Here is a 14,086-nt window from a genome sequence, read left to right on the forward strand (position 1 = left end):
TCGAAGCACCCGATGTGCTGAATAATGAGTGTACTTTGGACCGCTTGAAGAGGGCACGGGAAGCCAGGAGGGGCTAATGCAGGCAAGATAAGCCAGACTGTCCTCATCACCACGGCGCAGGTCGAAGGTATTACCTGTTGAAGATAAAAAAGAAGATAACACAGAATCACATGCAAAGCCAGGACCAAACTCACGAGGGGATCTCCAATATAAGCTCCCTGCTTGGTCAAACAACTCCACAAGATTCAGGCCACCACCCTTCAAGCTAATCCAACGAAAAATAATGGGAAAGGCATCAGTAGAATTGCCACAAAGACCCTTCACTATGTCGGGGGATCCTTGGAACTTGTCCTTCACAAACTTCAAATTTCTACACTTAGCCAAGGTAGCTGCAGAACGGTCCCACATAAAAATTTGAAGAATGGCACAATGAAGAGATGAAGTAATTACATAGCAAGAGTCACCCTCAGCCTCGTCTCCATGAAGCTGGTCCAGTTGAGAATAAACATGACCCAAAAACAGAGGGGCCAAAGGATACTGGGTACCCCGAGCCAACTTGATTGCCAACGGAAAAAATGAAGACTTAACTCCGTACCCAGGGAACTCACTGAACAAAAATTTACTAAGCCAAAAAGCCAGGAAACCGGCCCACCTCACTTCCTTATCCTTTTCACGAGAGAGGGTCATCACCCATCTCCCCATCCTAGCCGGTTTACCACCAGGAGAGGCGGAGCAGCCACCAAAATGACCAAATAATTTCTCTTCTACCACGAGATCCTCACCAGAAAGATCAATATCAAAGGGATTTTCTTCACCAAACACCGGGAGGAGGAAGTTATTAACCACATCCTCCAAGGTGATTGTCAATTCACCAGTAGAAAAGAAAAAAGTATGAAGGGAAGGACACCAACGACGTACCAGATGCCTGAGCCCTTTGGCGTCTCTGAAACCCTCAAGGTTTCTGGAAATAGCCACTGCCTTTAGGATGCCGGCGCGCTCCAAACGACCCACAAACTCAGCATCAGACAGTTCTTTGTCTACCCATATAGGCCAACCCTGAATCTTTCCCGGAACAAAATCAAAGAAAATAGGAACCGCCTCTCGGATTCCTTGTCTGATCTGGAGATCAAAAATCTCTCTAGGGCCAGGAACCTGGGCGGAACCAGCGAAACCCGCTTGGCCAGAAAATAGCCAAACGTGAGGGGATGGAGGAGCCTCACCATGAGATATATGGGGGAAAAACAAACTGAGAGAATACCAAGGATCCCGTAAAGGGAAGGCCGGACGTTCAGCAACCTCGCGGGAATCGCTCGGAGCAGAACCAGAAGAACCTTCCCCCTCAGAAGGACTGGGGGTGCGCTCTCTCCTCTTGCGAGAAGAAGAAGAAGCCATGGAAACAGCACACACTCTGAGAAGAAAAGAGATTGAAAGTGCGAAAAAGGGAAGACCAGAGTAACAGAGAAGAAGAAAAAACTCAGGGAATGAAAAAAGTTCAGAGAAGCAAAATGATAAGGTGAAACGGCTACAATAAAGGCGCAAGTAGCAGTTGGGAAAAACAGTTTATGAAAAGACGCGCCAGTTGCAAAAAATTTAATTTGAAGAGGGGGTTAATCAGCAGTTATTAATGAGAAGCAATGGGAAACGAGATAAGTGGGTAGAAGAGTTTTATCTCAAATACTCAACTGCCACGTCCCGTGTAAAGAGGAAGCTGCGAAAAGTAATAATTGTAAAAGAACACAACACGCAAAAAGGAGGCGACCAAAAGCAGCATAAGAGAGCTGGGATCCCACAAAAACCTAAGGAAACCTAAATCACTCACGCGTGGGCTTCAGGCAACCCACGAGCTCGGGGGGCTAAATGTTGAGGTCTAAAAAATCACAGCAAAAAATAAGCCCAAGAAAGAATAAGCTAAGCCCAAGAAAGAGTGAGTTAAGCCCAGAAGAAAAAAGACCAAGTCCAAAGGTATTATACAAAAGGCCCTGAGGATCCCGAAGCCCAGAAAAGGAAAAGCAACCAAAGAAGAAAAAAGAGAGAACATCATAGCAAAGTATAAGACGCAAGGATCCTCGGGCACCATCAATGAGCGCGAAGAAAAAAGAAGACCAGGACAGATCGATAGAAAGAAAAACAAGAAAAAAACAGAAAGGACGCAAGCGACCCTTCATGGCACAAACAGAAAAGGCGTCGGGGAACCAAAACAAGGAAGAAGAATGTTAACAAAACGATTTCAAAAGAGCATAATAGGATTCCGCCTAAATAGGAAAGAAACGGAGAAGTAAAAGACACCAGAAGTGAGGATGTCGAGAAGGGCATACCTCAGCACATCCCAAAGAGGATGGCCAACCAGAAGCTTTCGAAGGAATCAGAACCAAGAGAAGGAAAGAATGAGAGAAAACGGAAAAGGGGACTTACCGAGATGATGAGGACAGAACATACTCTGTTTGCAAAAGACCAAAACAGGGGAACCAACGGTTCCCCAAGACGCCCAGAAAAACTCCACTATAAAAGGGGAGGAGGGGTTGTGAAGAAGGGAGCGAGAAAAAAAAGAAAGGAACAATAGAAAGAAGAGATTCACTAGAAAAATCATCAGAAAGTTTAGGCAGAAAGAAAATACTAAAGGGAAAGACAAATACTGCTTCCCGATATCCTGTAAAAGCAACTATGGCACATACTCGGATCCAACAAGAATCAAACTTCGCAAGTTTTGAAGGCTGAAATAACCATTCAAGGCTGCAATTTTTGAGCTTGATTGGACCTTGTATCACGTCCTAGTAAGCTTGCTGTAATCAAACAGATAATGCTTTAATGAAATATTGTCCCCAAGATCCCCACAGCACTTCTTTTTTATTGTCTTGCTAATCCTGCTTAATCTTTCTTTCTGAACTTACGTTGTTAATTTTGGCACTCCTCGATATCCTTGTTTATTGTCAGGAACATTTCTCTGCATTCGCTTGATTCTTAAACAGCCATTTAGCTGCGGTGAGTCAAGGCCCAGTCCACCAAATCCCCTTTTTCTTTTTCACTCAGGCTCGGGATCCTTGGGCCTGAGTATCCCGAAAAAGACTCTCTCACAAACACTTAGTTCGTCACCAAAAACACCTCCATCTTAATATTGGATGATGAATTTGGAATTTCGTTACCTCCAGTTAGTCTTTGGTTAAACAATTGGTGACGAAAATTTATTTTGTCATCAAAAACACCTACATCCTAATATTGGGTGACGAATTTAGAATTTCGTCACCTCTGGTAAGTCTTTGGTGACGCGAATATTTCGTTACCCTAGGTTTGCCTTTTTTTCATGACCTATAGTGACGAAATATCACCATTTTTAAAAATTTTATAATATTTGGTGACGAATTCTTCTTTTCCTCACTAAATGCTATCATCTGGTGACGAAATTGTTTGTCCTCACTAGATTTCGTCACCATAGCCCACTTTTGTTGTAGTGAAGATAAATGATTATTGCATTTGCAAAAGTCATTATTTTAATCGGTAGATTGGAATATGAGTAATGCTACAAATACAAACTATTTTACAATATTTTTACAAACTGCTGATGTGGTTTTAGCATTTTTTTTAAATAATTATTAGAGTAATGCTATAAACACAGATTATTTTACAACATTTTTACAACCTATTGATATGACAAATTTTTACTAGCTCTAATATAGGCCCAACACTAACATCACATTTTTACTTTCAATAACTAATTGGAAAACGTTAAAACCATATCAACAGTTTGTAAAAATGTTGTAATGCAATTTTGGGGAAGTACAACTTGATCATTTCTACAAATCGCAACACTTTACAAAATTTGAAGACGAAATCAAGAAAATAATTGCTTAGAGTAATTAAAGAAATCAGAGAAATCAATTATATTGAAATGGAATTCAAGTTCAAATATATACATTAGGTTAATTGATAGGAAATATATTTCAAACTACGGAAATCCCAATATAAATTTGGGCTCCCTTGTAACATGCTATCAATTAAATTAAATAAATAAATAAAATGTAACCCTTTGGCTTTTGACGTTGTGGACGTAGGTCTTAGTGACCGAGTGAATCTGAATCTCTTCCGTTCTTCCTTTCTCATCTTCTCCCATGATATTTCAAATTTTGACATCTATCTCCTTTGGAAATTAAACATTTTAATAGACACAGCAAAGATAAATGCAAATAGTACTGCAAACCCAACAACGACTGTTGCAACCACTCCTAGGAAATCATGATGGAAACCGAAATAGTCTCTCACAAAATCTTCCACTCTTTCACCAGTATCAAGCATGTCTTTCTTATCTCCAAACTGTGATGCAACCAAACCATACAAGGTCCAAGCTAATGGACATGCCCAAGAGTACCATCTCCACCAAATAGGGATCCTCTATTGTTGACAAGGTAGGAAAATAAAAGAACAAGGAAGAACGATTAGAAATATGTAATATCTGACATAAGTAAAGGAGAGAGGAGGAAAAAAAAAAAAAAAAAAAAACAGGAATACAATTGAAATAAAGTGGAAAAACTTACAGGTCGTGGAACTATGAATCCAGAAAAGAGATTCCATATTGAATAAAATGCAGAGGCAATTATGGAAGAAATGTGGTGGTTTGGTGTCACGGCGACAGTCATCATGCCATAGAAGGTGAAGTACAGCAGTGAGAAATATGTGAAGAATATGTACCAGAAAAATTTAGCAGCAGTCCATTCAAATCCAATCAATACATATACAATAACACCATAGAACACAGTTTGTACAAAAACGTATGGGACTTCAATCAGAACCTGCAATAAAAGATGAAATTTCATAATCATACATTGGTAGAGCATGATGTTAAAAACGCAGTTTTTAATATACAAATTTTTTTATCATATCAAAATGGTAGTGTTTCTAAACAAATTTAACAGTACAACTAAGTCAACAAAATCCTGACAAATGGTTCTTACCTGTGCAAACGCATAGGGCAATGCTGAATACATCCCAGCTGCTCTTTCTCTATAGAAGACTGTTCGTTCGACAGCCACCACTGGCTGCACTGAATTAGAGTTTTTAACTCCAATAAAGAGAACAGCAGCATACATGGAACCCATTGCATTAAACAAATCTTGTTGCTTTGTCCTGTATTTATTAATGTTGAAAGTTAATACAAATTCTCAAAGAAATTGGAGCAATTTGCACAATTACATTGTTCTTTGTTCCCCAGTTGCAACTTACGTTTTTGAGCCAAGGTTCAAGAACATTGTCCCGAACATCAGGGCTATGACAGTAGTGAAGATAAATCTTACAGCAGTGTATAGGGGGTTGCGCCAATACGACCAATGTTGTTTCCATAAGCAAGCCATGAATTGGGTGAAATATGACTGTGAGTATTGAGTAGGGAAATAGAGGTCCTTCGATCCAGGAGTAGGGATGCTCAATTGTTCAATAAGTTCCTTGTTTCTCCTGAAATATATGCCATTCAGTTGTACAGGTTTAGTCACACAAAAAAAAAAAAAAAAAAAAAAAAAAAAAACCCCAACATATGAAAAAGATATGTGGGTGGTTTTAATCTAAGTATAGGGACAAAGATTTGATCGCATAATTTAGACAGGTAGTATATAAATAGATCTACCTGTACAGCTCTGAATTTCTGTACACATTAGCAAATTCAATCCCCAAAGTTGTTTCATGTGCTGATGAAGTAACTTCCAACATCCAAGTTGCTGGATTGTAACCATCTTTAATTTTACTTACTCCTTCTATTCCCTAAAAGATAAGAGAGGTACTTGTATTAGCAAATATTTAGAAAGATTAAGATCTAGAGTTAAAAGTTTGACTCTATATATTTCCTGACATTCAGTAACATCATACCTCAAAATACTGGATTAAATGGCAAGAATGGCGACCCAATGGCCCTACATATATCTCTTGTCCCCCATGCTTCAATAGGAATAGCTGCAATGTCATGTTAAACATGTCATTCTCATATACAGAAGAGCATATGAACAAAAGTTCCATACATTTTAATTTATTAGTATTTTTCACCTCATCAAAAGCTTCAAATATGTCAATGCTTGGCTGATGGATGGTGCACACAACTGTTCTTCCAGTGTCAACGGTGTTCCTCACAGTTCTCATAACTATGGCAGCAGCTCTAGCATCCAACCCTGAGGTTGGTTCATCCATGAAAATTATGGAGGGGTTGGCAACTAACTCAACTGCAATTGTTAGCCTCTTACGTTGCTCAGTCGAGAGACCATTCACACCTGGCAACCCGACCAATGCCTGCCTCAACGGTTTCAGCTCCACAAGCTCCATAACTTCCTCAACAAACATCTGCAACCATTTTCCATTTTCAAAAAAACTGCATAACAAGCTGGTGAAATATTCTTTTCTTTTCTTTTTCACAGACTGGTGAAATATTCAATCTGCTTGTATTTGACTAAAATTCTTTACCATTCAGAGATAACTGTAATAAAGCCTATAGTGTAACATATGAATACAAAATCAGCATTTACAACACTTTGCTCAGCTACCATGAAAAATTTTGTGAACCAAACAAAAATGTTGATTCCTCACTACATGCTGTCATGGCTTTGATGACATCAATCATGCTTATAAGGTCTCTTGACTGGTCCGTCTTAGCACACAAGGAAAGAGTTTTTTTTTTTTTGGATAGCCAATTAACCACACAAGGTAAGAATTACAAGCTTATAATATAAAAAAGTTATTACTCCAAGCATGAACCGAGGCCCCAAGCAAAACCTGAGTCTGACTTAGCTCAACCAAATTTAGTTTGACAACCAACTTTTCAAAAATGACTTGCCTTGCAACATCTGTGAATTGCAATCAAACAAATAGGAGAAACACAATGCCAGAGATACTTTCAAGTTTGGGAAACCAACCATCTTTTTTTGAGAATCGACATCAGGGGATAAACGAAGCCATGCTGAGTAGAGCAAGGACTCGTAGACAGTTACATGAGGAGAGTGAATGTCGTTCTGCTCACAGTATCCAGAAACTCTAGCAAATGTTTCTTGCTTCTTTGGATACCCAGAAATCGTGATCTTCCCATCAATATATCCACCAGTTTTTCTACCTGCTAGTACATCCATCAAAGTTGTTTTACCAGCACCACTTACACCCATCAGTGCTGTGAGAACTCCTGGCCTGAATGAACCACTCACACCCTTCAGGAGCACCAATTTATCCTCGGTAACACCTTGATTCTTCATTTCCTGCACAGTTTTTAAATTAGAATGACTGGAACAGGAAACTATATCATTTCCAAAAAATTTATATTATATGTTACAAGTTACCTGTGGCATGTCAACAGAGTACTTTATTTCATCGAAGGTAATGGAATGTTGGTCAAATGGAAGAATCATTCCTCTATTCCTATTCTGATTGATCTCTACAGAAGCGTCTGTGCTAATAGATGAGAGGCTAGAGGTATTACTGCCCCTCTTAATTTCATATCCATTCTCTGCAGGTCAAAAACAATTAGTTGGATTTAAGAGAAATTAAAAGATTAAAAAATACAAGAGCACACACACAAACAAGCATGCATTGTAAGAGATATATCACCTATGCTTGTTTTGTGACTTGAGTTGTTTTCTCTAGATCTGTAATCCTGTCCATTGCTTTCAGGTTCTTCGGATTTAACAGACTGTGGCTTTCCCAATGCTGCACAATATTTTAGACAACATTAGTACATAATCTCTCCCATGTATGCCTTGAAGTTGAAAAGGTGGAGGTACTCACGATTGAGATATGTGAGAGCCAGAGTGAAGGCAGCATTGAAAAGTAATATATATCCAATTAATGCCCCCACTCCTATCCAATACCAATATGCATGTGTAAAGAATCCGCGGGACTTCAAAACTTCAATTCCTAGTGATTCCATTGAGTTTGGGAGAACCTTTAGTAAAAAAACCGGTTCATATGTCAAAAAAATATTAAGAAACATTGTAAAAAAAAAAGTTTGCAATGGCAGTTTAAGAAATTACATGTCTCCAACTCTTCCCAAGAAACTCGTTAACTACAATAGCATTCTGTGCATACATCATCGGTGAAATCCAGTAACCCCATATCCACCATTTCTTTATGTTCTCTGTGGGAGGACACAATCAAATAAGAAGTAATAGAAAAGATTTTGTCCAATTAAAAAAGAAAAGCCACTTATTAAATTATACCTCTTGACAGGACAAAGCCACCCAAAGCAAACAGCGTGACCAGTGCAAATGATCCATAGGAGTTGGCAAGAATCAGGTCCCCCCTACCAATTGCCCCAATAAAGCGAAATAATGCAGAAGCCATCTGGTTAAGAACTAAAAGCAGAAGGTACTGCCTAAAAAACCTGTAATACAAACATGAGAAAATATATAATTTGAAATAGGAAAAAAAAAAAGTGAAACATATCTTTGTAAGTTGACAAAAAACTAGCATGATTTTATTTATTTATTCTTTATCTTTTACCTTCCTGCACTTGGATCAAAGCCAATGACATAGTAAGTGATGAATACCCATACAGCAACTTCTGCGAACGTGATTGGAATCTTGATGATCCATGCAGGGAGAGAATATGCCCATGGAGGATAGAATAGGAGCTTCCTTTGCTTGAAGAAAACAGGAAGCTTTGCAACGGTCATGGACATCTCAGCAATACCATTAAACATGATGACAACAACACTATAGAACAAAGCACCACTATAGATTCCTCCATCAGTCACTGAATTTCGGTGCATCTCAGTCCGTAGGAAAGTTGTCATAACAACCATTGCCATTATCGTAAGCTAAAAGTAGAAAACAAAAGAAAAAGTTTATACTACTCATATTTGGGTATAATGAAATTTGATATAGAAAAGAAAGTTTTAAAAAATACTATAAAGCTCCTCTTACTTGAATGAACTTGAAGATGTAGACAAACGAATTCCTCTTCATGAGCAAGAATTCTCTTGACAAGCAAGCTTTCAGCAGTTCTGCCTTATTGACACCATACTTTCTTGTTGTCAAAGCAGCTGGATGGCTCTTAGCCTTGTCAAACTGAGTTGCAAGTTCATCTCCTAGTTTCCGTCCCACATGAAAAGATTGGAACGCCTCAGCAAATTCCTTGACTGTTACAAAATTGTAGGGCTCGTCTTTCTGTGCCCAGTACTGCTCCTGATCTTTCCTTGAAGTCACCTATAAATTGGTTATACATGAATCCAAATATGAGATTCTACTTCTAATGCTTATCTCTTTAGAAGACAATAATACCATTAGCATATATGAGACCAAAAAAAACCTTTATTCAAACTCACTTCTTGCAGGAAGTCGGCCACCCCTTTCCTCTCAGGACATTTAAAGCCCATTGATTCAAAAAATTCAAGCACTTGTTCACGGGGACCCTGGTATGCAATCTGGCCATCAGAGATGAGAATAATGTCATCGAAAAGATTATAAGTCTCTGGTGCTGGCTGGAGAAGGGAGATGACTGCAGTTCCATTGAAAATGTGAACATATTGCTTGATTGAATTCACAATCTGAAAAGTTGTTGAGCTATCCAAACCAGTAGATATTTCATCCATGAATAACACTTTAGATGGTCCAACCAACATCTCACCTATAATTTAAGTATTAGATATTATTTATACAGTTGTAGAAAGAATGTGATTCTGTATATATGAACTACAAATTTGACTTTACCAGTTGTAACTCGTTTCCTTTGCCCTCCAGATATTCCCCTTAACATTTGATTCCCAACTAAGGTATCTGCACAGACTTCCAATCCCAAAACCTGAAAACAATGTGGAAAATGAATAAAAGTGAACTATAATGATAATTTCTAAAAAATTTCATAATCAATTCAACAATTTGCTGTTATTACCTTTAGAATGTAATCTGTCACCACATTCACCTCCTGCCCTTCTGTTGCCAGTGCCTAGATTAGCAGAAACAAACAAATAGAATGACAAATTATGACAATACATATTTTAAGGAAGCTGTGAAAACCAGGACAGAAAAGATTGGTTTTGCTTGATTTTAATTTGAACATAATTTTATCATAAACTACAAATTTCCTCAAAAGGTAAAATTTGCAAGGGTACCCATCAATGTAATTATCCATAAATCTAATTCTCATCAATCTTGAGAGGCACAAACCCTTCTCAAAATAAAAAAAAAGTTTAGTGCTAGAACTTCCAAATGTTGTAATTGACAATAGATTTCTTCCTACCTTCATGTAGATGTCAACATCAGGATCAGGCTTAATATTTGCCTCTTTCTCTCTTCTTGCTAGCTCTGCTAGCATCTCTGTAGGGGCAAAATAAAAAGGGAAGGGGAGTACGAAAAAAAGTCAAGCTTAAATAATCCTTCCTCAGAAGTACAATTAAGGAAATATAAAAAGAAGAAAAAGGAACAAAATAATCCTTTAAATTAACTAACCATAACGCGATCCAACCCCTTGGCATCTTGCAGAGAAGGCCAAAGTTTCCCTTACAGTCATTTCTCCGATATGAAGGTCATGTTGACTGACATAAGCAGCAGTTCTTTGTGGAACAAACTCATGCATTTCGTGGCCATTATAAGTCACCTTCCCAGAAAACTGAACAAGAATTTTTACTCAATGCATTAGATGTACAGAAGAAAAAGTAGAATATGCAGTGGTAAGAATTCAAATTTTCCTAATACCTTTAGGTCGGGATCAAGCTCTCCAGCTAGAGCCAACAAGAGTGTGGTCTTTCCAGAACTTGGAGGACCCAAAAGTAATGTCATTCTATGTGAAACACAGAAACCGTGTTAGAAATGGATAATAGAATTTCTAACAGGAAAGGGAACATTAAAAAGAAAAATTATGAAACAATGAGACTTCATTTTGATAATTGTAAAAAGGGCTATCTTCTCACCTGCTAGGCTTGATGACTCCACTAACATCTTGAAGGATTGACAAATGTTTCCTTCTGCTTGGAAGAATATGGAGATAATTCAAGAAACCCTTTAAAATAAAAAACAATATGAGTCATATAAGAATGAATTTAAAAAGAAACGAAAAAAAAAAAGGAATCAATATTTGTTGAATAATAACAAATGGTGTATTTATTTAGGCGTAATTACCTCCATTATATTAACAGAGAAGTTCAAGAATGTTGGCAAAGCTCTGCTTCCAACATGTGCTTCTGCCTCAACATTCAAATGCTCAAAATGGACTTCAATTGTGGGAATAGCAATTCCAACTCTAAGAAATCCAAAAAAAAAAAATACCCATTACTGAATATTCATATGAAACATACATCAAATCAAAATAAAAGGAAATTGGATAAACAGAATTAACACACAAAAAAAGAAGCTAAATTAATATCAGTCCCTCTATAAAATACTTACAAACTAACATGGCAATGAATATTTTCGATACTACACAAACAATGTAATAAATAATTTTCTTAACATCTTATGTTTTGTACTTCAAATTTAAGACGGCAATTTATAAGAATTATATAGTAAAATTTATAATATCTTAAAGTTACCTGTCCAAGCGGTCCTTAAGCTTATACAAGAACTTCTCATGATCCTCCTCGGGGACCTTCACCAACCTCTCAACCAAACTCCTCCTTTCCTTCGGTCCAAGATGATGTACATCGATTTCACTGGTCTCACCTTGCGGTGTAGTCAGTAAACCTTTCGTCAAACGGTTGTAAGTAGGAAGCTTCTGTAGAGCAGCCCATTTAAGAGCTTCTTCATCATCATCTTCTCGTGAAGATTTCGAGAAAATTTCCATGGTGGCGTCCCTCCACATTGAGGGACTGCTTAGTCGAAAACTACTACCGGCTTTATAAATATCCCCACTCTCCATTGTTACAAAAGATCAGTGCCTCAACAACAGCTAAAACCCACCAAAACCCAGAACTGTTTCTTCGAATTTACGTGAAATAAGGCCAAGGTTTCAGGCTCTATGGATCAGAACCTGAAAAATATAGAAATGGTTTTTTATTTTTATTTTTATTTTTTGAGATTTTATAGAAATGGGGTTATAGTTTCTCTCTCTGTGTTGAAGTTTTTTTTTTTTTTTTTTTTGAGAATGTCTCTGTGTTGAAGTTGAGCAACTTATTAGTTTCCTTCTATACTCTGAAACCAGTATGAGTACAGGTTGGTTGTGTTGTGCGCGTATTTATAATTTATAGAGTCGAAAAGGGTGGCTTTTGAAGCGTCAAACTTTAGCGTCCATGTTCTTTTTTTTTTTAATTGGTGTGGAAACTGGTTATTACTTTCTCGCGCAACAAAGAAAACAAAATTCAGATTTGGTTCTGATTTCATGGTCTCCTTCTATGAGTCATCCAATTCTGGCAAAAACAAATAAGAAATGTTTGACTTTACTTTTTTTTTTTTTTTTTTAAAAGCATGTATGTTCCTTTTTATTAGTAGTAGTTATTAATATAAGTACTTGCTTTTGGTTGAGTGTTATTTTCAAAGTAATGGACCTCTTCTTTAAGTTTACAACTCTTTGCATTGCATGCACGTGTCTTAAAAATATTACTATTTATTTGAACACCAAGAAAAGGATTGGCCATAAACTAATTGCTTCAGTAATGCATTACGTAGGATCCCCCAACAGGTCATTAAGGTCCTTATGTCATTTTATAATCACTTAATGCCTTGCATTCACGTTTTCTTTTTTTTCTTTTTTTTTTGAGGGGATGCATTCACGTTTTCTATCACCAAATAAATAAAAAAGGAAATAACAATAAATATTGACTCCATTTAAAAATGAAGAAAACAAAAGGAACAATAAAAAATGTATATATATTTATTCTTTTTTTTTTTTTTGTTTATCCTTTGTCCATTAAAATGTGGGGGAAAACGTTTTTAAAATAAGTAACTGAAACTTTTCTCAAGTGGGCCTATATGCAAAAATATTATATAAAAACTAATAGGTATTCTCAAAGTATAACGAAATAGTACTCTTTCATCTCACGAGAATGGTGCAACCCACTATGAATTTATTATATTTTGGTTACTTACTATTATGTGAAAGAATGAAGTACCACACCCTAGTGATTTGATTAATTACTTTTCATATCATGGGATTTTAATTGATTGAAATATTATATTACACTACTTTTCTATGTTTTAAATTTCATTTTATTCTGGTCACATTACAATGAAATAATGTAGTAGAAAGATAGCAATGGATATAAGCACAATGATGTTCAAACATGAAATATAATTTTTTTTATTATATAAAACTACTAAATTCATTTTTAATGCATATATTGCTTACAAAATTTTAGTAATAATACTTGCTAATTGCTACAATTGCTTGTGCAGATTTTTTTTTTAAATAAAATAAAATCTAAAAAACCCTTCTTAATATTGATTATATTATATTAAAAGAAGGTTAATTATGCAGATTATCACATTATCAATGAAAATAACATGTTAGCAAAATATAAGTATAAGAGCTTAGTAATAATTTTGTTTCTTGAAAAGTAAAAAGAATGAATTTTAAGTACACGAATTTATAATCTATAAAGTTAAATATAAAAAATAAAAAATAAAAATCAATTGATATTTATGGTCTTTGCGATCTCAAACGGCAAATATCAAAGTATCAAACCAACACGGTAATATCACTTGTAAAATTACATCTTTTATAAATTTACAAGTTAAAAAGAGTTGTATCATCTAAAAAATAACTAAGAGTACAAAAATAAAATGTCATTTTGAATATACACCACTATCAATTTTTCTAAGACCTTTTTCTTATTTTTTGTGTATATCAAAATATTTAGTATTCTAAAAAAAATACAAAAGAAATAATAATATATCTATTCCATATAATTATTAAAATTTTTACACCCATCATCAATGATATCATCGATCGGTTACACCATGTAGTGAACAGCCGTTTCTTACCAACTCTTCGATCCACACAAAACATGCATCATGGCTGATATCAGCAAACATCGCAAGTGATGAGTAAATTTGCCTTCATTTAGGCGAAGGGGGGAAGGAATATATGAAATCATTGATGATATCACAAACCAAAGTTTATGCCGCATCTCACTATAGGTTTGAGTTTGACTTCAACGTATAATAGCAATCTTATAATATATTTTTCAATTTAGTCTAACTT

The 14,086-nt window shown here is 36.2% G+C and overlaps 1 protein-coding gene across 3 annotated transcripts; it reads right to left on the bottom strand.

Annotated features, from left to right (window-relative positions):
* Nucleotides 1-3,851: 3,851 nt before the first annotated feature.
* On the bottom strand, nucleotides 3,852-12,325 carry LOC126725598 (pleiotropic drug resistance protein 1-like). 3 transcript variants are annotated; one of them, XM_050430401.1, is made up of 24 exons: nucleotides 11,481-12,324; nucleotides 11,071-11,191; nucleotides 10,863-10,951; nucleotides 10,648-10,732; nucleotides 10,402-10,561; nucleotides 10,193-10,269; nucleotides 9,845-9,898; nucleotides 9,664-9,754; nucleotides 9,279-9,580; nucleotides 8,878-9,159; nucleotides 8,455-8,771; nucleotides 8,172-8,335; nucleotides 7,986-8,089; nucleotides 7,741-7,897; nucleotides 7,564-7,662; nucleotides 7,296-7,462; nucleotides 6,882-7,214; nucleotides 6,022-6,312; nucleotides 5,848-5,931; nucleotides 5,609-5,742; nucleotides 5,212-5,439; nucleotides 4,944-5,115; nucleotides 4,527-4,781; nucleotides 3,852-4,383 (listed from the first exon to the last, which is right to left on the bottom strand). In XM_050430401.1, the coding sequence occupies exons 1-24, from the start codon at nucleotides 11,804-11,806 to the stop codon at nucleotides 4,126-4,128; spliced, it is 4,350 nt and encodes a 1,449-aa protein (XP_050286358.1). In that variant the 5' UTR covers nucleotides 11,807-12,324; the 3' UTR covers nucleotides 3,852-4,125. The 3 variants fall into 3 exon arrangements, with proteins under 3 accessions (XP_050286358.1, XP_050286357.1, XP_050286359.1); XM_050430400.1 differs by having other exon boundaries at nucleotides 5,848-6,312; nucleotides 11,481-12,325; XM_050430402.1 differs by lacking the exons at nucleotides 10,193-10,269; nucleotides 10,402-10,561; nucleotides 10,648-10,732; ... (1 more) ...; nucleotides 11,071-11,191; nucleotides 11,481-12,324 and having other exon boundaries at nucleotides 5,848-6,312; nucleotides 9,664-9,729; nucleotides 9,845-9,895.
* Nucleotides 12,326-14,086: the final 1,761 nt, after the last annotated feature.

The sequence above is a fragment of the Quercus robur genome, chromosome 5 (genome assembly GCF_932294415.1).
Source record: "Quercus robur chromosome 5, dhQueRobu3.1, whole genome shotgun sequence".
Lineage (NCBI taxonomy): Eukaryota > Viridiplantae > Streptophyta > Magnoliopsida > Fagales > Fagaceae > Quercus > Quercus robur.